Source organism: Glycine soja, chromosome 13, assembly GCF_004193775.1.
Source record: "Glycine soja cultivar W05 chromosome 13, ASM419377v2, whole genome shotgun sequence".
NCBI lineage: Eukaryota > Viridiplantae > Streptophyta > Magnoliopsida > Fabales > Fabaceae > Glycine > Glycine soja.
This window is the reverse complement of record NC_041014.1, coordinates 25388700-25414230: the sequence shown is the minus strand read 5'-3', so window position 1 is coordinate 25414230 and position 25531 is coordinate 25388700. Positions and strand designations below refer to the sequence as shown.

General features: G+C 32.9%; 4 protein-coding genes and 1 non-coding gene across 6 annotated transcripts; 3 read left to right on the top strand and 2 right to left on the bottom strand.

The window, feature by feature from the left end:
* The first annotated feature begins 505 nt into the window (after positions 1-505).
* TRNAS-AGA lies at positions 506-587 on the top strand. Its single transcript has one exon. It is a non-coding gene; the product is annotated as a tRNA-Ser (tRNA).
* Positions 588-2383: 1796 nt separating this feature from the next.
* Positions 2384-4267, bottom strand: LOC114380754 (transcription termination factor MTERF6, chloroplastic/mitochondrial-like). Its single transcript, XM_028339791.1, has 2 exons — positions 4115-4267; positions 2384-3851 (listed from the first exon to the last, which is right to left on the bottom strand). Exon 2 carries the CDS (start codon positions 3843-3845, stop codon positions 2838-2840), a length of 1008 nt encoding a protein of 335 aa, XP_028195592.1. The 5' UTR covers positions 3846-3851; positions 4115-4267; the 3' UTR covers positions 2384-2837.
* Positions 4268-5636: 1369 nt separating this feature from the next.
* Positions 5637-7761, bottom strand: LOC114381451 (pentatricopeptide repeat-containing protein At2g22410, mitochondrial-like). The gene has a single exon (XM_028340716.1). It carries the CDS (start codon positions 7570-7572, stop codon positions 5662-5664), a length of 1911 nt encoding a protein of 636 aa, XP_028196517.1. The 5' UTR covers positions 7573-7761; the 3' UTR covers positions 5637-5661.
* Positions 7762-15728: 7967 nt separating this feature from the next.
* On the top strand, positions 15729-18463 carry LOC114381862 (probable xyloglucan endotransglucosylase/hydrolase protein 32). Its single transcript, XM_028341086.1, has 4 exons — positions 15729-16044; positions 16143-16243; positions 16437-16654; positions 17451-18463. The coding sequence occupies exons 1-4, from the start codon at positions 15840-15842 to the stop codon at positions 17815-17817; spliced, it is 891 nt and encodes a 296-aa protein (XP_028196887.1). The 5' UTR covers positions 15729-15839; the 3' UTR covers positions 17818-18463.
* Positions 18464-21570: 3107 nt separating this feature from the next.
* Positions 21571-24744, top strand: LOC114381361. Of its 2 annotated transcripts, none has more exons than XM_028340600.1 (4): positions 21571-21716; positions 21820-21897; positions 22228-22314; positions 24525-24744. In XM_028340600.1, the coding sequence occupies exons 1-4, from the start codon at positions 21714-21716 to the stop codon at positions 24594-24596; spliced, it is 240 nt and encodes a 79-aa protein (XP_028196401.1). In that variant the 5' UTR covers positions 21571-21713; the 3' UTR covers positions 24597-24744. The 2 variants fall into 2 exon arrangements, with proteins under 2 accessions (XP_028196401.1, XP_028196400.1); XM_028340599.1 differs by having other exon boundaries at positions 21572-21716; positions 22228-22323.
* The last annotated feature ends 787 nt before the right edge of the window (positions 24745-25531 follow it).

The following is a 25531-nucleotide window of genomic DNA, read 5'->3' as shown; positions in this document are numbered from 1 at the left end:
TTTAAATGAAAAAATTCAGGTGAATTGAGTTTCAAGACTCATCAAGGCTCAAACATATCTTAAGACTCAAATAACACTGGTAGAATACTTATAAATTATTCACCAATAAATTTTTTATATCGATAACAAGAATCTAATATACATTCTTTTGAGATAGAGTTTTTTCCTTATCAACTCGATCAATCTTTCTTAGTACAAAACTTGCAATCTTTTTAAACTGAATCTTCAATTTCTATGACCCTAATAAGTACGACAACATGCACAGTTACAAAAACTAGTGTACATCGGGAGAATACACCACTTTGAACAAGACATTCTTTTTAAGCCAATCAGGAACAGCTGCATGCATAATTGAAATTGTAGGTTGTTGTTAGTCTGGGTGGATATATTGCCATGCGATATACTTTTAACGTGTTATTGTAGCTCTGTTGCATTTTGATTTACCTAATTTTCGTAACATAAAAAAGATGTGATTAAAAATAGTGCTATCTTAAACAGATAAAAAGTGGGCGTGCCGGAGTGGTTATCGGGCATGACTAGAAATCATGTGGGCTCTGCCCGCGCAGGTTCGAATCCTGCCGCTCACGTATTTTAACTTTTAGTATGAGTATTGGCAAAATTCATAATGTATGTATGTTTAGATTTTGTTATTATAAAAATAAGTTATTTAGATTTAAATAACTTGTTTTTATTTTTATTTTTATAATAATTCATTTCAAATTTGCCACATAAAATTAGCTCATTTCAGAACCGAATGTGGCACGTATAAAAATAAGTTGGTTGTAAAATTATGTTAATTGGTATTATAACGTGATTTTGAAAAATTGAATGTGAAACTAAACATGCACTTAACAAATATCCAACTTGATTCAATTGAATTTTAAAAACCAATCAAATAGAATTTGTGAATACTTATACAAATTTGAATTTAACTTACATGTAGTTAACGGTGTAAAAAAATTTATATTGCCAATCAATAAAAAAAATGTCACATCTTTAAAAAAAGAGTCTAAATCCTAATTACCTTAAAAGTCACCATATCTTAAATTATAATTGATTGATAGTGTAAAAATTTTTAGGCTAATTAACATTATATATCAATTAAATTATAAATTTTTAATATTACTCATATTTATATCATTTTTTATTTATTTGTAAATTTATCATGTAACCTCAATTATTATGAAAAATATATTTCATTAAAAAATATAGTTTTTAGTAACTATTTGAATAAAGGTATATTATAATTATAGTATTAAATAGCATTTTTATTTTACTAGTTTGTAATAAAAATAAATAATAAAAAAAACTCATTAAAAAGATAGTCTATTTAACTAAAATGTTGGCAATGCATTCGCGTCTTCGTATGAGTGTGAAATATACATAGTATTTTTACTCAAATACAAGTATAAACATTGATGAATTTGAATTTCAAGTGTTAGGCAGACTTTCCATGAATGGTACTGTTGTTCCTGGTTGAAGACTACGAGCAACAAAGTGCAAGGTTGGTTATTTGTAAAAGAAACTTCAACATTCAAGTATAATAATGTTATGACTCGGAGAGAGTAACAACAGGGGAATAGATACATGTGATGCAGGTCTTGTGTGTTTGACCTCATCACTTCGTACTCCAAGTGGGAGTAATAACAAGTAGAAAATGCATCAATTCTCCCATTCACTTTAGTACTTGCTTGGTCATTGGATTTGAATGAGAATGTCAACAACCATAATTAATAGTGACATTTGTGTTAGAGAGCTAACCAATGTCAATACCAGTTGAATCATGTTTTCTACCAAGTTTAGTGTAGTTAGTTACATCCTACTGAGAAGTCGATATATAAAGACTTGTTCTGTTCAAAGAATTTTAAATCACTTTCTCTCACTACGGACCAAAGATATCAATCAGGTTCAAACCTATTGACAGAATTAATCAGAAATAAAGACAAAGAAAACAAACTAGAAATATACCACTCAATTGCGGTATATGAACCAAATAATTTATCAAGTTTCAAGTTGAATTTTCTCTTATTGAGAGTGAAAGATGATTTTCTTATAGCTGGTAATTTTTTTAACATTTTTTTGCTTCTCTTTCTTAAGGTATTAATTCTTGACAAAGTGAAAGGCTTTAAGCAAATAATTTTCTTTCCCTCAATTTTTCATCCTAAAACCAGATTTAAGAACAAAGACACTTTCTGAAAATCTTTCCCTTAACAGATTATTCTACAAAAGGAAAATTTCCTCATAACAATAATTTATATCATCCATGAAATTACAATAAAAGATGTGAAAGGAAAAGTAAATCATAACTTTGAAATTCCTATTGTAATTTTGTTTTAGTGAGAAGCCAGACCAAACTTTGTTGGCAATAGAAGCTGAAACTCTATTAAATAAAAATTAGATAATCTCACATCTAAGGTGAGAATTTTGGAGTGCATCTATAAATAGGGCAGATATGTATAACTACAACAAAAACATGGTAAAAGGAGCTAGCTAGCCAACCTGTCAACCTTTTTTTCAATTTCATAATTCAATTCATGCAATGATATGCTCCCTTGCAGCTATGACAAAAGCTGCTTCATCTGGTGACTCGGCTTCATATGATGGCAGGGCAACCGTTGGTACAGATTCCAGGCAAACATATCTCTATCATAGATCCAAAGGATAACCTATCATCTTAGTTACAACAGATGACAACATTATGAATTTGAACAAAAGATCAGACATACATGGAATAACAAAAATCCTTGGAAGTTACTGACTCCAACATCAGAGGACAGCAATATTAATAAACTATTTAACTAATTATGAAAATCAATAACAAAAAAAAGAGATGAGATCTAGTTACTCAAGGCATGGCCTTCTAACAAGCCAAACTTCATGAAGAACTTCTTCCTATTACAATCCAACATTTCACTCAAGCTACAATTTAAACTCCTCTCCTTTAGAAGTTTGTATCGTGGCTCTATTCTTCTCTTCAGGCCATGCCGAAAGAAGCAAGGATAATCAATGACTTCATCAACTTGTCTCCCCATTACATCTACTAAAAACTTGATCCTCGGTTCTAACGAATTCTGAATGCTCTTGATCAGAATAGGAGGAAAACCAACCACCAAAGCAACTATCTGTCTCTCTTCAAATCCACGTTTCTTTAGATACGCATAATTGGGTACCAAAAGCTTGTTCACATCTCTACTCAAGATTCCTGGGAAGTTCACAGCCACCGCTTGAAGATCTGCCTCACTCAGCCCTATTGACTTCAGAAAATCTGAAGTAGGGCGAAGCCTCTTATCGACACTATAACCCATAATATACGGGTCCCTGACTATAACTTTTCCGATCATTCCATCCTTACTGAGACCAAGGTTCACAAGGAAGTTCACAATTTCCGTCAGCTTTGTTTCAATGCTGTAACTAATAAGCCTAGGGTTGAGCAGTATCATTTTCCCAATTTGCTTTTCAGGGATACCTAGAGTCTGAAAGAATGCCAAAAGGGGACAAAGCTTCTCTTCCACACTGTTTGAGAGTATATGAGGGAACTTTGCTATGGCAGAAGCAACCTCATTAGGTTTTGTTCCTAATGTCCTGAGACACTCAACAGTGGGCACAATCTTCTCATAAAGATCTAGTGCAAGAATTTTGGGGCATTTCGAAACAATTGAGGGCAGTTTCCTTTCCTCAATGCCAATGCTTCTCAAATAGTCCCAATTCTCACTTGCTCTTTCCTGATGCACACCCTCGAGGCGCCGGCACTTTCGGAACATTCCTTGCACACTGTTGTCATCAAAGCCCTTATCTTTGAAAAACCACATCATGCTGCCGCTGCTATGGCTGCTCGTGATCTCCATATTACTCTAAAAACCATAAATTTTAAGGATAAAAAAATGATCTTTACATATGCAAACACCCAAGAGAACTAGAAGAATAACAACATGAAGCTTAGTGCAATTGAAAGGTTAAAAATAACAGGTTTTGTTCAATACAAATTACAAATAGATATGCAAAACCTTTGATTAACAGTTCAACACTAACAAGTAACAATTTTGCGAGGGACAAAACATAATGGTAAATAAACAGTTTTGAACATATGTGGGAAATGGATGTTAGGAAGTGTTACCGAAGGATGGTGGTGGTGATTGTGCAGTATGCATATGCGTTGGGAGCAGAAGAGCGCTCTGAGATTGTTGAACAAAATTGAGAAAATAAAATAAAATAAAATGACCCGGTGAGTGAGTGAGTGAGTGTGCCTTCTGTTGTTGTGATTGAATGAAAGATAAGGTGTGTAATGTTACCCTTCCTTTGCTGACTTTTGGACCGTTGGATTAATGCAATGCTCCAGATTTTGACACGTGTTGTAGTTTCTTGACTTAATTTCCGTAGTTCTTCCACTGTTTAAGAACTTTCACTTTCCCTAAAGAACAAGTGACTTCAGGGGAGGAGATGGAGAAGAAGTATTGCTTCAACTTCACCCACTTCCACACTTTTTTTTAATCACCTTAACTAAACTTTTTGACTTTTCATTGAGATCACAAGTATTTTCACAAATTTTCGTCTTTTAAGTTGACTATAAGATTAATTTTTCTGTGTAGCCTAGTTACACTTATAACTATTTTTCCTTCTTTGTGATAATACATTTTGTGAGATTAAACTCAAATCTTTTCTCATAATCTTTACACTTTGCTTTGACATTTCTTATTTCTTACAGCATTGTGGCTAATAGTAGTTATTAAGCACGGACACTCCAGTCCCTTGCCGTCTTCGGTGTCCGACACGCGTCCGTATCAGTGTCCGGCACCGACACGACACCCGTACTATATTCTATATTTTAGACATTACAGGTGTCCGCATGTCCGTGTCTAGTGTCTGTATCAGTATCGGTACTTCATAGGATAGTAGCACTGTGGCTGATAACGGCTTCTAAGGCTCAAACAAAACGTCAATTTTACTATAATTAAATCTTGTTACAATAGCTTATAATGTTTCCTTAAACATTGTTTTAACTTTTAATTTTTATTTTAAAAATATTAATTAAAATGATTAAGAAAATTATAAGTCTCGTTTGATTAGATAATTGATTAAAGAAGAAGAAAATCATCAACTTAATAGAAGCTCATAATTCATTTGTGTAAAAGAAAAGCTCATAATTCATGAAACGTGTCACAAAATAGAAAAGATAAAAAATTGCATATTTTTAAGAAATAAGCTTCGAAGTTACTTTCCTTAAAAAAAAAACTTCAAAGTTACTATATAAAAGTTCTTATCAATATCTATTTTATTTTGGATTAATCATCAAAGATCATAAGTAGTTCCTTGTCATGATCTTCCCTTTGTTAGTTTGTCATAGGTTGATGAGAGCTTGATTTAGTCAATACATTAAAAACTGATTGTGGTCTAGGTGATCCGAGGAGCTTTCAACCCTAATCTTTCAAATCAGGACGTTTAGAAAAAATTGTTCAAGACTTATTAGGGATTTGAAGGTGGTGACATTTGACGTTTGAATAAGTTTATTTAACTTATTATCAAGCTTATCAGGAACTTGTCAAAATGAACTTTTTATAAAACTTATTTCACAATTAAGCTTATGATAAAGAATTAATTAATAAGCTCTCATTTGATAAATTTATTAAATAAAGAATTAATTAAACTCTTTACCTAAAAACGTTCTTAATCTACATCAAACACCATTTTTGATACACTAATACTATGCCCAATAGATTTCAGTCCCATATCAATGTCCCTGAGCATGAACTCAGTTGCTTTGGCCTCCGGGTGAGATTTATCACCAGCCAGAAATTTGTGAAGAGTTCCATTCATTTCCACATGGCTCCAACCAGGTGGCTTCTGGATGCCAACATTATCAATTGCCCTTCTCACACTTGCAGCTTCATCATGCTTATCCATGAGAGTTAACATATTAGATAGCATCACATAACGGGCCCCATGATCATTCTCCATTGCAAGAAGCTCTTGACTGGCAAGTCTAGCCAATTCCACATCTCCATCTACTTTGCAAGCACTCAACAATGCTCTCCATATCACAGCATTGGCCTTGAACGGCATATTCTGAATCAAAAGATATGCTTCATTCAAATGACCAGCCCTACCAAGAAGATCAACCATACAGCCATAGTGCTCCATCTGAGGATTAACACCATACTCACTCAACATGGACTCAAACAGCCTCTTGCCATGATCAACCAGACCACTATGCCCACAGGCACATAAAAGTGCTACATATGTGACCTCATCTGGCTCTAAACCCACCAACCTCATTTCTTCAAACAAAGCCATGGCATGTTCACCACGGCCATGATGAGCAAGGCCAGACATAATGGAGTTATAGAGAAAAGTAGTTTTCATATCATCGCTTGTTTTGAGGAACACATCCAAAGCAGCCTCTATGCTTCCACACTTAGCATACATATCCACAACAGCACAAGTGAATCCCCTGTTGTGACCACACTGCCAACTATCACGATCATACTTGTGATGGATCCTTCTTCCCAACTCAAGGGCACCAAGCCGTGCGCATGCCGAAAGAGCAGCAACCACCACAACCTCGTCCGGTTCCATCCCCAAATCCTCCAACTCCACAAACAGTTCCAGTGCTTCCTGAAAACACCCGGCATGGCAGTAGCCACTGATCATAGCCGTCCAAGAAACCACATCTCTCTCCCCCATTTGATCAAACAACCTTCTTGCAACCTCAACCTCCCCACGCAAAGCATATGCACTCACCAAAGAAGTCCAAGCCGCAACACCACTCTTCCCATTCCCATTTCTCACAACTCTCTCGGCCACCTCCAAACACCCACATTTCGCGTACATATCAACAAGCGCATTCACCAACAACTCATTCTCGCCAAAACAACCCAATTTCCTATACACCAACCCATGCACCACCCTCCCAATCCCACGATCCTCCAACAAAGAACAAGCCGACAACAACGCAACGAAGGTATACTCATCAGGCTCAACAAAACCCCCTCTCATCTCCGCAAAAATCCTCATAGAACAACCAGCGCGACCCGCACGCACAAGCCCATTAATCACCGTGTTATACGAAACAGAATCCCTCACAGGACTTTCATCAAACACCCTGCAGGCATTACGGGCATCCCCGAAAACAAAGTACACCTGCAAAAGCGCGTTGACAACAAAAACATTGGACTCAAACCCACTTTTGAAAACGTGGGTATGGACCTGAAGGCCGAGTCTGGGAAGCGAAAGCTTGGCGCAGGACTTGAGGAGGAAGGGAAAGGTGAAGGTGTCAGGGAATATGGGTGGGGAAGAAGATAGCATTTTTTTATATAGAGAGAGAGCGTTGTGGGGGGTTTGGGAGAGAGAGAAGGCTCTGATGATGAGGTTGAAGAGGAAGAGATCAGGGTTTGGGATTTGGGTGAAGAGAAGATGGGAGTGGTGAAGAGCGTTGCTGTTGGCGGCGGCGAAGAAAGAGATGAGTGGTGTCATGAGGAATGGGTCGTGGTGGCGCCCTGTGACCACCATTTGGGCGTGGATTTGAAGCGCTTGGTGAATGGTTCTGCATGATGATAACAGTGTTTTCAAACCATTCATTCCTTGCTCTTTCTAATGGTGCTAATAATATGCATGCATGCATTTTCGTCTAACCATAACTGCAAGTTCGTGACTTTGTTACCGAAACAGATCAATATTAGTTGCAGGAAAATGGTGCAAAGTGCGCTCAACCAACACAAACACGGATTGGTCCAAGTTTTGGTTTCATTGTTTCGATGCCCAACATGGTGTAAGGAATTGCATAATATTTTTCCTATTTTTAATTGCTTCGAACTATTTTTTTCCCGGATAAATAAATAACTTATTTGATTCTTTATTTTATTTTTTTATTCAATTTAAATTTTTATTTTTAAAAAAATTTAATTTGTTTTTTTTTCAAATTCTTTATTTTTTAAAAAAATTATTTAGTCCGTTTATCTTATTTTTATTCCAATTTAGTCACTCTATCAATTTATCTACTGCTAACGTTAACGCCAGTCCTACGTGGCCTCAATGAACAGTTTCGCTCTTCCATGTGGCACGCTAACGGGCCAAATCCATAGCGCTGGGTTGGACTAAATTTTCAGCAAATCATTTCCCCTTTAAAAACGAAGGAAAAATGCACTCCAGACTAAATTTTCAGCAAAGCTTTTTTTTCCATTTCCTTCCCCAAATCTGAAACAGCTAGCAATGGATGAAACCACATCAGGTTTGCATCCTTTTCTCCTCATCTCATTGAACAGCTTCATTGCCTGACCAACTCCACTTTCTTTACAAGTTGCATCAATCAATACCATGAACACTGACAATGGTGTGTTTTCCTTCGTTTTGAGATGTGGTGAAACATTGGATCCACCCAGTAATTACAAAACGAATTCTTGAAGAACATGAAATATATAATCCAATAGATTCACCCAAAAGTAACAACTTATGCTCAAAATCTCATAAATTCCCTAATCCTAGAGCTGAAAGAATCTACCACATCAGAGTGCCACAAACCCTTTTAAACAGTACGTGACCATTTCTCTTTAATCTTAAATACATATGGTTTTTTTTAAGATGTTCTGGTTGTTAATGTTTGGTTCAGGTACCAAAATATGAATTTATTCTGCAACTAATTATTTCATTTCCTTTAATCACGTCGTGGACCATTTTGACATTATAGAAAATGAGGGATCATTTTGGCATTAAGTGTGAATGAGGGACCATTTTGTCAATTAAAGGCAAACTGCAAAATTTTTCAGGCACAACAGATCTCCTCCATTGCATCATAGAACAAAACAATAAACATCAAGGTGGAAGTTTGGGAGAAGGGAAAGGTTTTTTTGGGGTTTGCTTTTATTCTTTTAGTTTGATCTTGAAGTTCTTGTTTTCGGTACAAACCCTTGGTTGGCCTTGCGGGATTCACCTCTTAAGGTACTGGTTATGGTGTTTTGAGAAAGAATTGAAGTGGGTTGGAGGTGGATTGTGAAAAGAATGTTCTTTTTCTTAAGGGAGTTTCTTTGATGCTTGGTCTAATGCTGAAACATGAGAAAACAATGTAGGTAACTTAAAGAGGTGAATCCCACAAAGCTAAAACACTATCTTTTCGAGTCTTCTTCAACTAGAAAACAAAGGGCAACACTCCCATCTCCTTTTGTCCCTACAAAACCATCACTTCATAACATTTTTTATTTTCAACTTCTTCACACCTCTCATATTATCTTACTTCACCTTATATATTTTACTCAACATCTTTGTTGGTCAGAATCTTCCACCGATTAAAATTCTCTGTAGGTAACACTTTTCAAGACCTTGAAAATAAGTTTTGTTTGCTTTCAGATCAATGACTAACCCTACAAACCAACAAAAGACTTTTTAGCGTATTTTATCCTTACTCAAACGTTTTTCGGAAAACTTTCGAGAAGGTCATCCATCCCATAACTACTCCACGCCAAATATGTTTAACTATAAAGTTTTTAAGTGATGAATTACCGAAAAGTAGATGCATCTTGTTGATATAGGCAGTACCAATTAATTTCTTTAAGTCATCCTTAGTTATACAGTCTCATATCTCCATAGATCACTCTCATTTTTGGTGTGATTCGATCGAGGTGTTATATGCCCACCAGCTTCCACCTGGTTCGTCCTTGAACCACACCACTGTACTGGGAGAGATGTTTGCTTTGCTACCATTTGTAACATCCCTAATTTTCGAATTCTTGGTGGTTCTCACACTACGACACTTCACGCGGTGACACTTCACTCAACATCCTTATTAGTCAGAACCCTCTATAAGTAACCATTTCCGATACCTCAAAATCAGCTCTGTTTGCTTTCAAGATCAATGCTGACCCCACAAACCAACACAAGACTTTTCAGCGTGTTTTGTCCTCACTCACATGCTTTCCGAGAAACTTTCTAGAAGGTCACTCATTCCATAACTACTCCAAGCTAAGCACGCTTAACTATGAAGTTCTTAAGTGATGGGCTACCGAAAAATAAATATATTTGTTAGTATTGGTAATATCAATTAATTCCTTTAAGTTATCCTCAGTTGTATAGTCTCATAGTTGTACAGCCTTTGAATCCCTCTCATTTCGATGTGATTCGATCGAGTTGTTACACATATACTCGACTAACCAATACTTAAATTGAAACACCAACCCATGTTAAATATCTATCGCATTTATGGTTTCATCCATTATTGTTGCCTAGCTGTTTCAAATTTGGGAAAGAAGATGGAAAAAGTTTGTTGGCAATTTAGTTTGAAGCAGATTGTTAAATTTGTTGACAATTTAGTCCAAAGTTGAATTTTTTAAAGGGGAAATGATTTTCTAACAATTTAGTCCAACACATTGTTTTGAATTTCGCAAGTTAGCTTGCCACGTGGATGAGCAAAACGGTTGTGTTTTGGCCACATAGAATTGGTGTTAATGTTAATGGTGAAAAGTTGACAATCATACTAAATTATTACAACATTTGACTAATCGTGGATTAAGTGAGTAATTTTGATCTTTCAGGCCAATTGTTTCGAGTATCAATTTGGTCATTGACCACAATTTAATTCCTAATTCTTAGCATACGTAAACTTCATAAACAAAATTGTGCTTTTTATTTTAGTTTCAAAATTTACAAATTATCTTAATTTTTTTAAAAAAATTACCGAATTTATTTTATATTTTTAGAAAAACATCATAAACAAAATTATTTTCTATTTTTTGTAAAATCATTTTTAAATAATCAAAATCGATAAATGCAATTAGAGAAATGTTAGAAAGATAATTTTTAACCCACTCTCTAATTAGTTAAAATTTATTAAAAGTTATAAAATTACGAAGAATCAAAGACCTTAATTATAATAATTAGGAAAAAATAAAAATATGAGAAATTTTGTTTGTATAAAAAAATTTATGATAAAGAGAAAAAATGAAATGAATTAATGATATAATAAAGAGAGATAAAGAGAAAAAATCATATTATTTTCTTCGTCTCATAATAATCATTGTATAAAAAGGAAAAATAAATTTTAAAATAAATATCATTTTAAATTATTAATATAATATTAATTATTTTTTTTATTTATATCTCTTATAATATTAATGATAAAAATAAATAAATTAATAATAATTAGATTAATTTTATAAAATTATTATTTTTCATTTATGAATAGAAAGTGGAGCATACAAATTGTCGTATGTGTTATTGTATAAACAAATAATATAACAGCTTGGAAAGTAGTGAATAGTACAATGTCCTATTTCTTCGTAAGACTAGAGTATCCAATCCATACACAAGTTGATTTTTTCTTGGAAAAATAAATGTTTGTGTTTTATCACTTTCATAAATAATTGCCCTACTTAAAAAATACTGTCAAAAGCATTATTTATTGTTTTATATAATATAGAGCACCATAAGTCTAAACTCCAGCCACTACGAAACCACGTGACACCTTTGTAATAGGTTCACGGACGGAAAGAGAAAAAAAAAACTTTCAAATTAACAGAGTCAATAAACTATTGAGGTGAGTTGCTAAATGAATATTCCTTTTCTTTTCCATAAGTTTTTATCAATGTCAGAGAGATAAGCTATTATATTTACGTTAAAAAGAAAGCAATAATTTTTTTTTTTTTTTACAGCAAAGAAGCTAAGTTTTATTAATTAGCTCAGTTGGAACACAAGGTGTGTCCAAGAGAGACCAAATCCGAATCTACAATGAATGAGTCCTGCAACCTCAAAAGAAAGCATTATAGTCTGTATAATACAAATGTTTTTTTTTTTATAAAACCTTCCCAGACAGCCAATTACACATGCAAAGGCCATGAATACTAAAACCCAGAGTAATAAGGTAGTACGTGGACTCTTTTAAGAGTAGTCGAGTACTAAATGGTATATATAGAAAATAGGAAGAAAATTTGGAGATATGATATTTAACATATTCTTTTTTTACGCAAACATATTATTTTTAATATATTTTCGAATAAAATCTATGTAGAACTTGATAAATAAGAAATAAGATTTATTAATCAAATAAGAAACAATATCATATATTTTTTTTACGAGAGAAACAATATCATATTATTTAGTAGAATATATGTGAATTATACTCAACAACAAAAAGTGTATTATTAAAGAAATGGTGTATTAGTAATAGAGATAAAAAAAATACTATACATTATAAATGTTAAAAGTCATATCAATAATTATTTATAATTAAATGATAATATTTTATATTATCATAAACATTAAACTTTATGATAAACATAATTTACCTTACAAGTCACACTAACAATAATTTTTAATTAAATTAGAATGTAAATATTTTATATTATATGTACATAACCATTAAACTTTATAATAAATTATGACAACAGTAACACTATTATTATTATTTACTTAAATACAATTGTTTGTTAAACTTAATTTTTTAAGCGAACTGAATTTTAGTTATTTTAATTAATCAATTTTTTTAAAAAAATGTTGGTTTATTAAGATTATATCTCAGAATATTTATAAACTTGATTATTGATTATCTTGATTTTACAAAATTAGTGTGAATAAAAATTGAAACTAAAGTAAAATGATTTATGTTTAAAAATATTTTATTTCAAAACCAATTTTATAATAAAATTTAATATAAAATTCTTCACAAATTGCAAAAGTTACGTTCTTAATTTTTGGCTTTTTGCTTTAATCAAACTTAATTTTAAAGACATAACCATGTTTGATAGTATTAAACAACCGAATATGATTTTTTTTTCGGAAGTAAAGCTACGTTTCTTGTTTACAACTTACCAATAACATATAACACGAACATTATTCCATCTTTATTTGCTTTGCCATTGCTACCATTGCCACCCTCCCACACGAAACAACCTTTCCCAATCCCTACTACATGAAGATAGCGAGGTAATTAATCCGTAAATGCTACAGTCACAATCACTACACCATCTTTGGAGGTGACAAAGTCAAGGGACGGTGGAATAAATTTATCCAAATCTGGTAGTAAAATGCAATCTCAAAAGACAAGTTACATCAACCATTTAGAGTATATTTTCAACAAAAAGAACAGGGTGTATCTTTCATTACAAGTTATCAACCGATGTATAAAATAGGAAATACAGCATAACAAATGGGATCATAATCATAATCTCCATTTTATGAACAACACGTTCAATTCCCAAGAAATCACAATATTATTCACAATAACGTAAAACAAAATTGTTGAAATCAAGTGTCATATGATAGGAGTTTTGTGATTTGTGTCGGCTAAGACAAGGTGTGGCCCTACTCCCATCCCCATATCATACACCCTTAATCTCTCACTTCCTCCATGTTACCGACAGAGTAGTGCGTGTTTCCAATCGTGTGAATTTGTCTTCATTATAGGTCAAGAAAAGAAGCTCTTGCAAGTTGTACATGAAAATCCAGAGCACACAAAATCCCCATCATTTTATATATTTTTTTTCTTCATGTCACATTTATTGTTTGCATAATTTGAGGTTGTATTATTGTATATGAATTCTTTGAGACTCTATTTTTGTGGTTATTATCTTTAAACATCTTGTAGCGGTGGTTGTGGCCGGAAACTTGGTAGTTGCTTCGAGTCTTATAGATCTATGTCTTGCGATTTTGTGGTTTGCTTATGGGAAACCATGCCTTAATTTCTTGTACTAGTTGGCACCCAAGACTCTAAATTTTGTAGGATTTGTGGGACATTGGTCAGGGGTCCACGTACCAAATATCTGACGTAGGCACTAACCTATCTGTTTTTTTTTTTTTTTTTTTTGTATTTTTAGTCTCGAAAATTGCTCGCAATCTTTCACAAAATCTACTTAATTGCTTGTTTGGGGTTATATAATTTGATTTGGATAGTTTGTATCATTAAATGTGGCCAAATATGGTAAGCACACATTTTCTAGAGAGAAAGTCAAACTCAGTGCACTTACCAGTCTACTATAATTGTTCGGAAACTGATTTACTACATTCACGCATATATATTGTAATGAATTGGTACCATTATATGAAGATTGACCTGTTTAATTCTCGAGTACATAGTTTAAATATGATCTATTGAAATGAAATATAAATTGTCTAACCTTCATCTAATGAGTTCAATGTGTTAAAGAATGCGGGTCCTCATCTCCCTAATTCCCATATCACCTAAAGAATGAATAACATTATAAACATCTTATTCAAATGATTCACTTCAGAAGATTGTACTCAAGAATTTGTCTATATCAAGGAATCAATCAACTAAAGAGAAAATATAAGATTGGTCAAAAGGTTAGAAAATGATAAAGGGAGAAGAAAAAGAGAGAAAAATTACAGGTACAAATCCTCTAACTAACATATCTAATAAAAACTAAAAAATTAACATTTGTCAATAAAAAAATAAACAAAACAAGTAATCATTTAGTTTGCTGCAACCAAAAAATAAACTAAATAAGTACAGAATTTTGGAGCAGTAATTTCCATGCAGCAACTTGTGCCTACTCATATTTAACCTTAAAAATGGATTTTGACAAACTGATCTTTGGTAAAACATCTGATGGTTGTACAAATATATAATGTGATTGGTTGCAATTTTTATGGACTCCTTTTCTTAATTATTCATCATATGTCTTAAGATTGTGAATCATCCATCAGAGGGTTATTTCTACGAGTCAATCAATTATGCGTGTGGCCGTGTGCCCCCTGATATCAAGCTTTGGGGACCATTAAGGGATAGTTTTTGACCCACCTCATTCATGAAATTTTCATAGGTTAAAACGCATCATTACTCACTTGGGGTTCATAAGAATTGACTATATCAGAATCTGGCCCACACCTCTTTCACTTTAACTCATTATTTATGCATTCATTTATTTGTTTAATCCCACTTACAGTTATGCTTCACTGAATAGTAGCAGACACAATGAAGAGGGTGGCATGGTGAAAAATGCAAAAAATGGGGTTAATCCAGCAAGTGCTTTCAGAGTTCTGACACATCTATCAGAAAGGGTTGTGTTAGTTGCGCACCAAATTTCACACCTCATTTTCAAAATATTACTATTTGTAATAAGGGTTTTATTAACTAGTGTCGTTAGAATACTAGTTAATTAAAAAAATTATTATAAAAATAAAAAAATAAAAAAGTAATCACGAACAACAACGTAATTTTATGTATTTTAATAATTTTTTATTTAACTATTTAACTAATGTCTTAAAGAGACTAGTTAGTATTTTCATTCAAAAAATAAAGATAAAGTGTATGCATTGAGACATGTATTTTTCTTATTTTATTAGTTATTACTAAAAAAGGAAGTGATATTAAAATAGTGCAGGGAATATTGTGTGTAATTAACATCATTGTATTGTATTAAGAATTATTTATTTAGAGAGCCATGCAAACACAACATTTAAGGCACCCCATCTACCCTCTTCTGCATGCCATCAGCTTTTCTAAGCTCTCCTACCACACCAGAAAAGTTATCTGACATTATTAGTAAGAAGTAAAGTAGTAGCATTGGGAAAAAGAGAATGGCATAATTTAAGTGGCCCTGCAAAGTGTAAAAATTGAATGTAATCCAACAATTAAAGACCATCCATTTTGTCTGTAATGATCAACAATTAATTAATGGTATGCTTAGTTTTCTAATTCCTCTTTAATTCTCCTCAGTTTCACCGTTAATTCTTCATGGAGGGACCACAAATTTTCTTATTTTTATCAAACTGTACTGCCATACTCTTATTTCATATGCTCCTTTCTTTGAACAGTCCCCTCTCCCTTTCACGCTCACCCTGCATTTATAATAGCAGCATCATTCTGCTTCCTGCTTACACTTTAGCTTACTCATTTTTTCTTCATGGCTTTGATAACTCCCTTTGCTATTTTATTCTTTATGCTTATGGCCTCTTCAAGCAATGCCTACTGGCCACCTTCACCTGGTTACAGGCCAAGTTCCAAATTCAGGCCTGTGAACTTCTATAGAGGGTTTAGAAATCTTTGGGGCCCTCAGCACCAAAGCATAGACCAAAATGCATTAACAATATGGCTTGATAGCTCCTCAGGTATGAGTCTTGATGTTTAAATTCACTTTCAATGCTTTATTATCTACTACGTATTTTATTTCATTGTTATTGAAGTGTGACACATCTTTTGTTAACAGGAAGTGGCTTCAAGTCAAATCGACCATTTCGATCCGGGTACTTTGGTGCTTCCATTAAGCTCCATCCTGGCTATACTGCAGGAGTTATAACAGCTTTCTATGTAAGTTATAATCAATTGATTTGTACAAAATTACAAGTTGATTGATGGAAGTTTACACATTGATTTTTAGTTTAAGTCCACTTAATGATTTGGTTAATAACAGCTTTCTATGTAAGATGTGGTCAAATGATTTTTACATAAGTTGATTGATTGAAGTTTGGTTTAAGTTTACTAATGATTTGAGTAATGGCAGCTTTCTAACAATGAGGCACATCCGGGCTTCCATGATGAAGTGGACATTGAGTTTCTTGGGACAACATTTGGAAAGCCTTATACTTTACAGACCAATATTTATATAAGAGGGAGTGGGGATGGAACAATTATTGGCAGAGAAATGAAGTTCCACCTTTGGTTTGATCCTACCCAAAACTTTCATCACTATGCTATACTTTGGAGTCCTAAGGAAATAATGTAAGTCCCTGTACATTTTACTATGTATCTGTGTGGTAGTGTTTGAAATGGCTAGATTTGTTAGTCCTAGTTAGAGAAAAAGCAGAGAAGATAGGGTAGGCAACATTTCATTTTCCACTGAAGCAGATAGAAGAGAGGTAAAAGGGAATCAATAGTATTAAACTTGGGATCCATGCTTGTGTCGTTGATTTGACCAGCTCTTACAAAAGGCAGCACAGTGTAGGCACAATTGAATGAGAGTGATATTTTGGATGATGAAAAGGAAAGAATTCCGTTTTCCCTGAAATTGAGGATAAAGGAAAAGAGGCACTTGGTGACAGGGTTAATCATATAAAATCAAGATCACCTGAACAGCACACAAAGTATGAAAACAGAACTGTTAGAAGTGTGGGGTAAAGTAAAAATCTGGTCACTCTAACAAATAAAGTGACATTAATTTAGTGATATACTTTTTGGCCACGGATATAAAATTAGTTTCACACTTTCATTATAATATTAGAGATTAATTTTCATCCACTATGGTTTGTGAACTTGTGAACCAATTAAAAGTTGATATGATTTTTAAAATAAATATTATAATAATCAACAAATTTATAATATATGACCGTATTAGATGGCAGAGTAAAAATCCTTTATATTATAAGGGCATGGACTATTTTCTCATAACTAACATTGAGTTTAATTTCTATCCCTCACACGGTCAACCAATCAAAGTGCATGGCATTATACAATCACAGCCACATTAAAAGTGATTTACATTGACTGCTTTTACTGACATTATGAATTAATATATCAGATTCCTTGTGGATGATATTCCCATAAGGAGATACCCAAGGAAGAGTGCTGAAACATTTCCACTGAGGCCAATGTGGCTTTATGGTTCAATATGGGATGCCTCATCATGGGCAACAGAAGATGGGAAGTACAAGGCTGATTACAGATACCAACCTTTTGTTGCAAAGTACACAAACTTCAGGGCTGGTGGTTGCTCAGCCTATACCTCTCGTCGGTGCCGCCCAGTCTCAGCCTCACCATATCGCTCCGGTGGCTTGACCAGACGCCAATATTGGGCCATGAGATGGGTGCAAAAATACCACATGGTCTATAACTATTGCCAAGACCACAAAAGAGACCACAAACTAACACCTGAGTGCTGGGGGTAACACTTTCAAAAGTGAATAAATTGATTCTTCTACTATAAAGTTGTGCAATATTTGGTATATCGGTTCATATGAATAGAATAATTATGTATTTTGTTGCACTAAATCCGAGTAATTCTAATGTGTTTGATGTGGTAAAGTAAATTTGAAAGTCAGATCGGATTTGGTGTAACAAGGTGCATGATTTTTTTATACCCATATGGAACTATAAGTGATTTATCATGTTGCATAATTTTAGTGTAGAAGAACCAAGCTCTCTCTAATCACTACTCTGTGTGATTTGTTACATATGTTGTGTGATCTTTTAGAAAGTTAATTTTTTTTTTATATGGGGATGACATGAGATGGGGCCCTTCCTTGACAACAACATTGATGCAAGTGTACGGATTGAGAGTCCAAGGGTCCTCCTTGACAGAAGAAATTTGGTAAGATTGTGTGGATTTTTCCGCTTTGTTACATTTCTCTTTCGGGTTAGAACAAGGAAAAGGGAAGAAAGAGAAAATAATAACATCAATGTGTAATGAAGACAGATTAGGCCGACAGGGATTGAGCCATGGTGAGTGCGAATATTATAAGCACGCTCTTCATTTTATAATAATGTTATTGTCATTTTTAATGATGAAAATGATAATTTTCTTTTTTGTGTTAAGTGTGTTCTTGTGTATTAGAGTCGTTTGAAACTAACAACAATGTCATTTAATCAGAGAAATTAAAATGTCAGTAGTTCTGAAAGTCCACAGGGTCCCTTTAATTTATTACAAGGAAACTACTTCTTCAGCGTTTCAGCAGATTCTCTTCACGGGTCTGTCATGATTTGCATGAAAGTTGAATCTATTAAACGATAGTACTCTAGTTTCAGATTGGTGCATAATCTAATTATCAAGCATATCATTGGCACTCTGAACTTACTCCAAACTTAATGACTAGACAATAAATGTATAGCAAATTATTTTTATTATTCTTTATAATTTCTGCATATTACAAAAAGAATTAATTACAAAATTCATATGTTTCTATAACAATTTTTTTGTTAATAAATGTAAAGTTATGGAAGAGTAACTTTCTCCTCTTCAGTTAAGAACTTGTACTAGTGAATAAAGGTTAATCTAATAGATAAGCTATAAACATAAATTATATAAGAATGATATGAGTTCAATTCTCGTTTCCAATGTGTAAGTATAGATTCAAAAATCTATTAGAAAGAGGTTGAATTTTATTTTTCATCCATTGTAAAATTTTAAATATATGTAACTTTATAGTTACACATAAAATAAAATAAAATAATTTTAAATGATAATAATCTTAACAATTATCATAATAACAATAAACATATAATTGATTTTATATAATTTTACATTAAGTATTGTGATAATTACAACAAATACAACTAATTTTTCCCCATAATTTTCTGTTATCTAACATCAATCATCATTATTTTACATGATATTAATTTTACATTATATATATATATATATATATATATATATATATAAGTACCCAGAGGGTGGAGGTGAGACTAGAATCAGTGCCTGTTCATCCGTCATTATCGATGTGAGTATCATGCTAGTAAATAATCTATAAATATTTGTGTAAGTATTATTTGAGCTTTGAGAGGTGCTCTTACATGATGAGTCACTTAAGTCTAATTCACCTAAACTTTTACTTTTATAAAAAATTAAAAAAAAACTTAGATATTGTTTACCTTTATAATGGGCTGTTGAAGATAAGGTACACTATTTATCTTTATCAAATAGGTCCTAGCAAGCAGGCCATATACGAAGTATTTATAGAAGGCAAAATGAAATGGCTAGCTATTACAAACATTAAAATGGCAACTTATTTTGTTTAAGGGCATGTCATATTGTGTTGCTGGCTATTATGATAATTGACATGCCCTTACTTTTGTATTTAAATTAATCTTTTGTTAGCAATTTTTTTAAAAAATTAATTTTCCTTTTTTCTAATTATCATTAAATTTTAAAATAAAAATATGATATTAAATCTTAATTCCTATTGGTTAAAAAATTAACTATATCAACACCCCAAATATTATCATACATAAAGAATTTCAATAAAAATATATAAGAAAAAGGAGTAATTCTTACTCCTATATAAAGGACATTGTTCATAAAAATAATTATTATATTATTGACATAATTGAAACATCTCCAGAAACTAAAATAAGATTGAAAAAATAGTTAATAAGATTATCTAAATTGTCAATTATAATTAACTATATATTACATTGATAAGCTAATTCTTATTAAGACATTTCTTTTCTTTTTGAGATAAGTTTTGAAATGAATTAAATAGTTGAATGTGGAAAGGCAACGGATACAACAATAAGCATAAAATGATCAAATACTAAATAAGCTAAACTCCTACTAACTGACCTTAGCTCGGTTGGTAGGGCGGAGATCTGGATTGAGAAATTCAAGAGATAATCCTTAAGTTGCTGGTTAATAATATACACATCATATATATTGTATATTTCATTCTTGTATTTAGGATGATACGTGTTACAGAATTTCAAATTCTACACAAATAATTGATTGAGCAGGTTTTTGTATGCATGCATTCTTTTATGCATACAAAATCAATAATTTCTAACGGTAATATAAAAAAATTACATATTTTTTAGTGAAATCTCTTTACATATTAAGTGTATATAATTTTTTTATAAAAATATATTTTTAATCCCTATACTTTTGTTTTATCTTATTTTTAGTTCCTCATATTGTTCAATTTAGTCTCTAAAACTCTATAAAAGATGTGTTTTTAGTTCTTCTTGTCCTTACAATCTACAGTTTAAGAACATGCAAAAAAAATAAAATAATAAAGAGTAAGCTTAGGGGCTAAAACCACGTTTTTATAAAATTAAGAAATTAAATAACACAATATGAAATTTAGAACTAAAAACAAAATTCAATGAAAGTATAAAGTTTAAAAATATCTTTTACTCTTTTTTTTAGGGGTGCATGTAAACTGAATTCATTGATTATTCCATTGTGTTCAAAGTTGTGTAGGCACTATTATTGGCACTACCAATTTTACTATTGGTACTACCACTTTTTAATTTGGGGTAAAAACACAAAACTGTCTCTAAGGTAGTTTTCCCACCCTTCCCCTTTTCTTTCCCATCCGCCTAACTCCCTCCTCCTTGTATGCTTGATCCCTTTTCCCTTTAACTCTCTCTTTCATTTCTCCATCATCTCGCTATCGAACTGTTGTGGTGTGTTTTTTATTTTTTTTCTTAATTTTTTTACACAATAGAAGTATGTTTTTGTTGTGTTATGGGTTGAGGAATACAACGAAATTAACCTTTGTTGTGTTATTTTTACAAAACAACACAAAAATACACAATAAAAGTATGATTCCTTTGTGTTTCTCAACATAGAACACAATGAAAACGTGCTTCTATTGTGTATTTTTTGGGGGTGGAAAAATTGCACAATGAAATCATGATTGCATTGTGTTATATGGGATGAAAAAAATAATACAACGGAATCATGATTTCGTTGTCTATTTTTTGGGGATGAAAAAAATTATACAGTGCAATCATGATTCCGTTGTGTTATTTAGGGGTGAAAATTGTATAATAAAATCATGATTCCATTGTGTTTTCGTCAAAAGAGCATTTTCAGAATAATGTTAAAAGGCACTCACGTGGGTAGTGCTATTAGCAATTTTCGGAATACCCAAGTTGTGCTTGGTTTCCCTCTTGCAGTCCATAGGCTATAAATAATGAATGGGCCCAACAGTCTAAATTCCAATACTTATATCTAATTTTTGGCATGGTATGGAAATTACCAAAATTGTCTCGCTAACCTCGCTGTTGTGAATAGCGCTGCTGAATCAATCGTTCTCGGTTTTCGCGTAATCTAGTCGTTCATCCCAAAATGGTATGGCAGTACTGTTATCTACAATTCTCTCGTTCTTTTTCTGCTATCAATTCTTCGTTTTCGTTTAATTTTCAAACAAAAATTGAATGATGTGATATTACAGGTTTGCTTGGCTTGTTTGCTGCCCCTTTTTCTGGTTCCGATCGTCAACATCCTCCCTCTTCTATACTATTTTATAATGGTAAGCGCAATTCCCCATTATATTATATTTATTTTACCCAAATTAATAATGATAATAAATGAAATTATAAACCAATAACGTAGTGTCTTGTATCCCTTAACCAAGTGGTTCAAGAATCCATTCCTTTGAGGGTGGTCCTTGGGAGTGGAATAGATCATGTTGAGAGGGAAATACCTGTCTTGCGTGCGCTCATGGTCTTCTATGAAATTTTGTCACTGTCTTCAGTTGGGACATTTTCGTACCAATACCATGATCAGTAAAAAAAAAATAATAGAATTTATAGTTGTAAGAGATGTTTCGGTGATTGTTGATCTGTGATTCTGTTTTCAGGGAAAAATCTATCGGGTTTTTGGTTGGGAGTACAGGAAACCGGAGAGGGCTCCTCCTGTATGTCCATACAAGCCTCCAACCAACAGGGTTAGTAAAGTAAGTGAATGCCTAATTTTAATTGTTTACATATAAGTTTAATTTTTATGTACTACTATCAACCATGGTGTATGTGACTTTTAAAGTCCTTATTGTGGAAGTTAACAAAACTTCGGTCGAGCAGAAAAGAATGGCAGAGACTTTGTTAGTGCTCAATTTGGTGGTTTGGAAGGAAATTTCTTTTGTTTTCTGGTAGGGTGGAATAATAAATCTGTGATTTCATTCAGGTCAATAATGGACAATTATTTGCTTTTAGTATGTAGGAAATAACCAATGTGATAATGGGGTGTGAATTTGTTGTTGGCGGTGTGTGAGTGAGACCACACCAGTGTTATCAATGGATGGCAGAACATGGCAAAAGGCCAAAGTTCCACCATATAAACACGCCATTGTGCCTTATGGTGCCACCATGGTAAGCCTCCCTTCACAAATTGCCTATGGCGGTTGGCAAAAAATCTGTCACATCATTCAGCCATGGCGGCTATTTAACAACACTGGACTGCACTTTGCAACTTTACAGGATTGAGGAATGTGAATCCGGTGTCAGCTATGGCCTATGTGAGACATGGAGCTTCCATTTGAAGTGGAGGCTGTCCCCACTAATGACCTTGCTTTCAGGAGTGGCATCAGCCATCCTGTGATTATTTACAGTATGTTGTTGTAGCACTGCCTTTTGCAATGGCTGACAACTGTGTCACTTTGTAGATCTTTCTGAATATTTTGGGTGAATTGTGGATGTCAAGATATGGCTAAACCTTGTGAGGACATGGAGGAGAAGGTGCAGAGATTTGAGATGTTATTAGAGTAACTAGAAGCACATAACAAATCCATTGGATCAACTAATGTCTTCCTAAATGATTTGGAATAGTCATTTTATTGCACTTCAAGTTTAAGGTGCTTTCGTTAGTTTAGATTTTATGTCTATAGGAAAATTCTAAATCAAGTAAGATATGTGGATCCATGCTAGAAATATGGCTTATGGAGCAGTATTTGAGTGTCAGGCTGTATCGAACAGAACACAATTATTAATCCTTTTATTAGCTCTTTGTAGAAGTCTTCATTGGAGACATAATATTGTGGAATAGCTTTTGAGAGACAATCTTTTGTATTCTGCAATCAAGATCATCTCTTTTAGCTTTTTTAGCTGCAGTCTTGCAGATGCATATATGATCATTTTGCACCAATTTCCACAATAGGAATTTGCTATTGCACTATAAGATAATGCTGAGATCTGGTTCCAAATATTCTGATCCCACTAGCATTAAAGTTTATTTTTACAAGAAATGGAAAAATATTCTTTTTCTTGGTGATTTGTTCCAAAAGCTGTCACCAGCAATGTGATTTAGAGCTTGAATTCTGCAAAATTTGCATGTTGATGCCTTTATCATTCTGAGCCAGTTCCAATTGTTAATTGATGGATCAGATCGGAAGAAGTTCAACATTGTGTCTAAAGAGTTAGAAAAGAGGAAAACCTAATCCTAACAAATGAATAGGGTGATTAATGTGGAATTCCTGGAGTATCTATGTATCTGTAGCCTGTAGGATTTTGTGGCCAGGCCTCCTGTTGTGAGGATATTTTAATGAGTTAGAATGAAAAAAAAGGAGTTTGTTGTTTTATATTCAACTTTTGATTTTTCACTATATTATAACTGATTCTACTTAATTTATTTGATGGATGATGAAGTATAATTGGTGAAATTGATGAGAGTTTGAGTTAGAAGTGATGCCTATTCTGCTACCTTTTTATCCTATGTTGTTTGATAGATTATTGCTGGGGGTTGGTCATTTACAAAGACAGTATTTTGTCAGGAACAATTTTAGCGTTGTTCAAATGTCTGTTGTCCAGTATGATGTTTGGTTTAGCTGACAAGGACTTGTGCTACCGATGATCACATGCATCTCCCAATTGAGAAAGAATCTGTCTGCCTGTCAATTATTTGTTTTTCTTAAAGATGGATTTCGAGTGATCCTTTAGACAAGCCACTACCAGGGAGTGACCCTTCAGTTGTCCTTCTTGAGTGTTGATGTTCCACATGACATGATGATATATTCTGTTTTTTGTCAGCGTTTGCATCATTCATGTTTATAATGCTTGTGTTGACGTATGTGAATGCTAACAATATCGTGTTGATGATTTCACGTATGAATCTTCCATGAATTCAAATGTGAACTGAATTTACAAAATGGCAATGTTATTGCAGGCTGAGGCAGATGTTGAACCTGTTCCAGCAGATCCTGTTAAGCCTGGAAGTGTAGATGTCAAGCAGGATTAATCTGGGGTAGCTATTCTATAAGGTTTGACGGGAGTAAAATGTATGATAACATCTGATGGTTGATGTATGTTTTTAACTTTTATTAAATATCTTGTCTTGTCATGACCTTTAAAAAATAAAAAAGATGCTTGGTTGGTTTAAATTTGAAGTTGCTTTTATTTTTAAAAGTGTACATTTCACGAAAAGTAAGAAAAATATAGTTTATGGATAAAATTAAGAATCTTGTAATAAGTTTTATTCTGAATTTAATTTTTAGATAAAAAAGTTTAAACATAAATCATTTTATTTTAAACTTATTGTAAAATGTAATTTTACTGAATTAAAATAATTTAAAATTATGTCTAAGAACACTCAAATACACTTTCTTTTTTTCTTCGACTTTAATCGACTATTTTATCATTGTTATGGTCAATTTGATATGGGGCAAATCTAAGGAGGGACATCTAAAAAAAATGCTAATAAATTGCATTTAAGAGTGATTTATGAATCTTGTTAGTTGAATTATTTTGTATATTTCTATAGTTTTATTCATTTTTAAAGTTTTTATAATTTAAACCTTTTTTTTAATGAGATGTTAATACTTCCATTTTTTTAATTAAATCTACTGTGTTTTCTCTTGTTAAATTATAAAATTAACAACAAGTGGTTGACTTAAATGAAATTGAGCTGGGGTCTCTTAATGCCTTGGATTTGAGGATTGTAGATGGGAAAAATGTAGTTACAATAAAAGTGGTGAGCCACCAATAGCATGGTTACCTTAAAAAGAACTATAAAATTAAAATCATAAACTGGAACATTGTTGCATAATAGGGTTGAATTTTGCAACCCTTGTTATCTTTAAATCAACTCCATGTCAACGAAAATCGATTCGGTGCAGTTGCTTTTCTATGTATTAACACATTTGTAGTAATTGGAGGAAGATCCTATAATTGATA

Coding starts and splice junctions, on each gene's coding strand:
- LOC114380754 (XM_028339791.1), bottom strand. CDS start 3,845: ATGGAGATCACGAGCAGCCATAGCAGCGGCAGCATGATGTGGTTTTTC.
- LOC114381451 (XM_028340716.1), bottom strand. CDS start 7,572: ATGAATGGTTTGAAAACACTGTTATCATCATGCAGAACCATTCACCAA.
- LOC114381862 (XM_028341086.1), top strand. CDS start 15,840: ATGGCTTTGATAACTCCCTTTGCTATTTTATTCTTTATGCTTATGGCC. Junction 16,045..16,142: donor ATGGCTTGATAGCTCCTCAG/GTATGAGTCTTG, acceptor TTTTGTTAACAG/GAAGTGGCTTCAAGTCAAAT. Junction 16,655..17,450: donor TGGAGTCCTAAGGAAATAAT/GTAAGTCCCTGT, acceptor TTAATATATCAG/ATTCCTTGTGGATGATATTC.
- LOC114381361 (XM_028340599.1), top strand. Junction 21,898..22,227: donor TTCTATACTATTTTATAATG/GTAAGCGCAATT, acceptor TTCTGTTTTCAG/GGAAAAATCTATCGGGTTTT. Junction 22,324..24,524: donor CAACCAACAGGGTTAGTAAA/GTAAGTGAATGC, acceptor ATGTTATTGCAG/GCTGAGGCAGATGTTGAACC.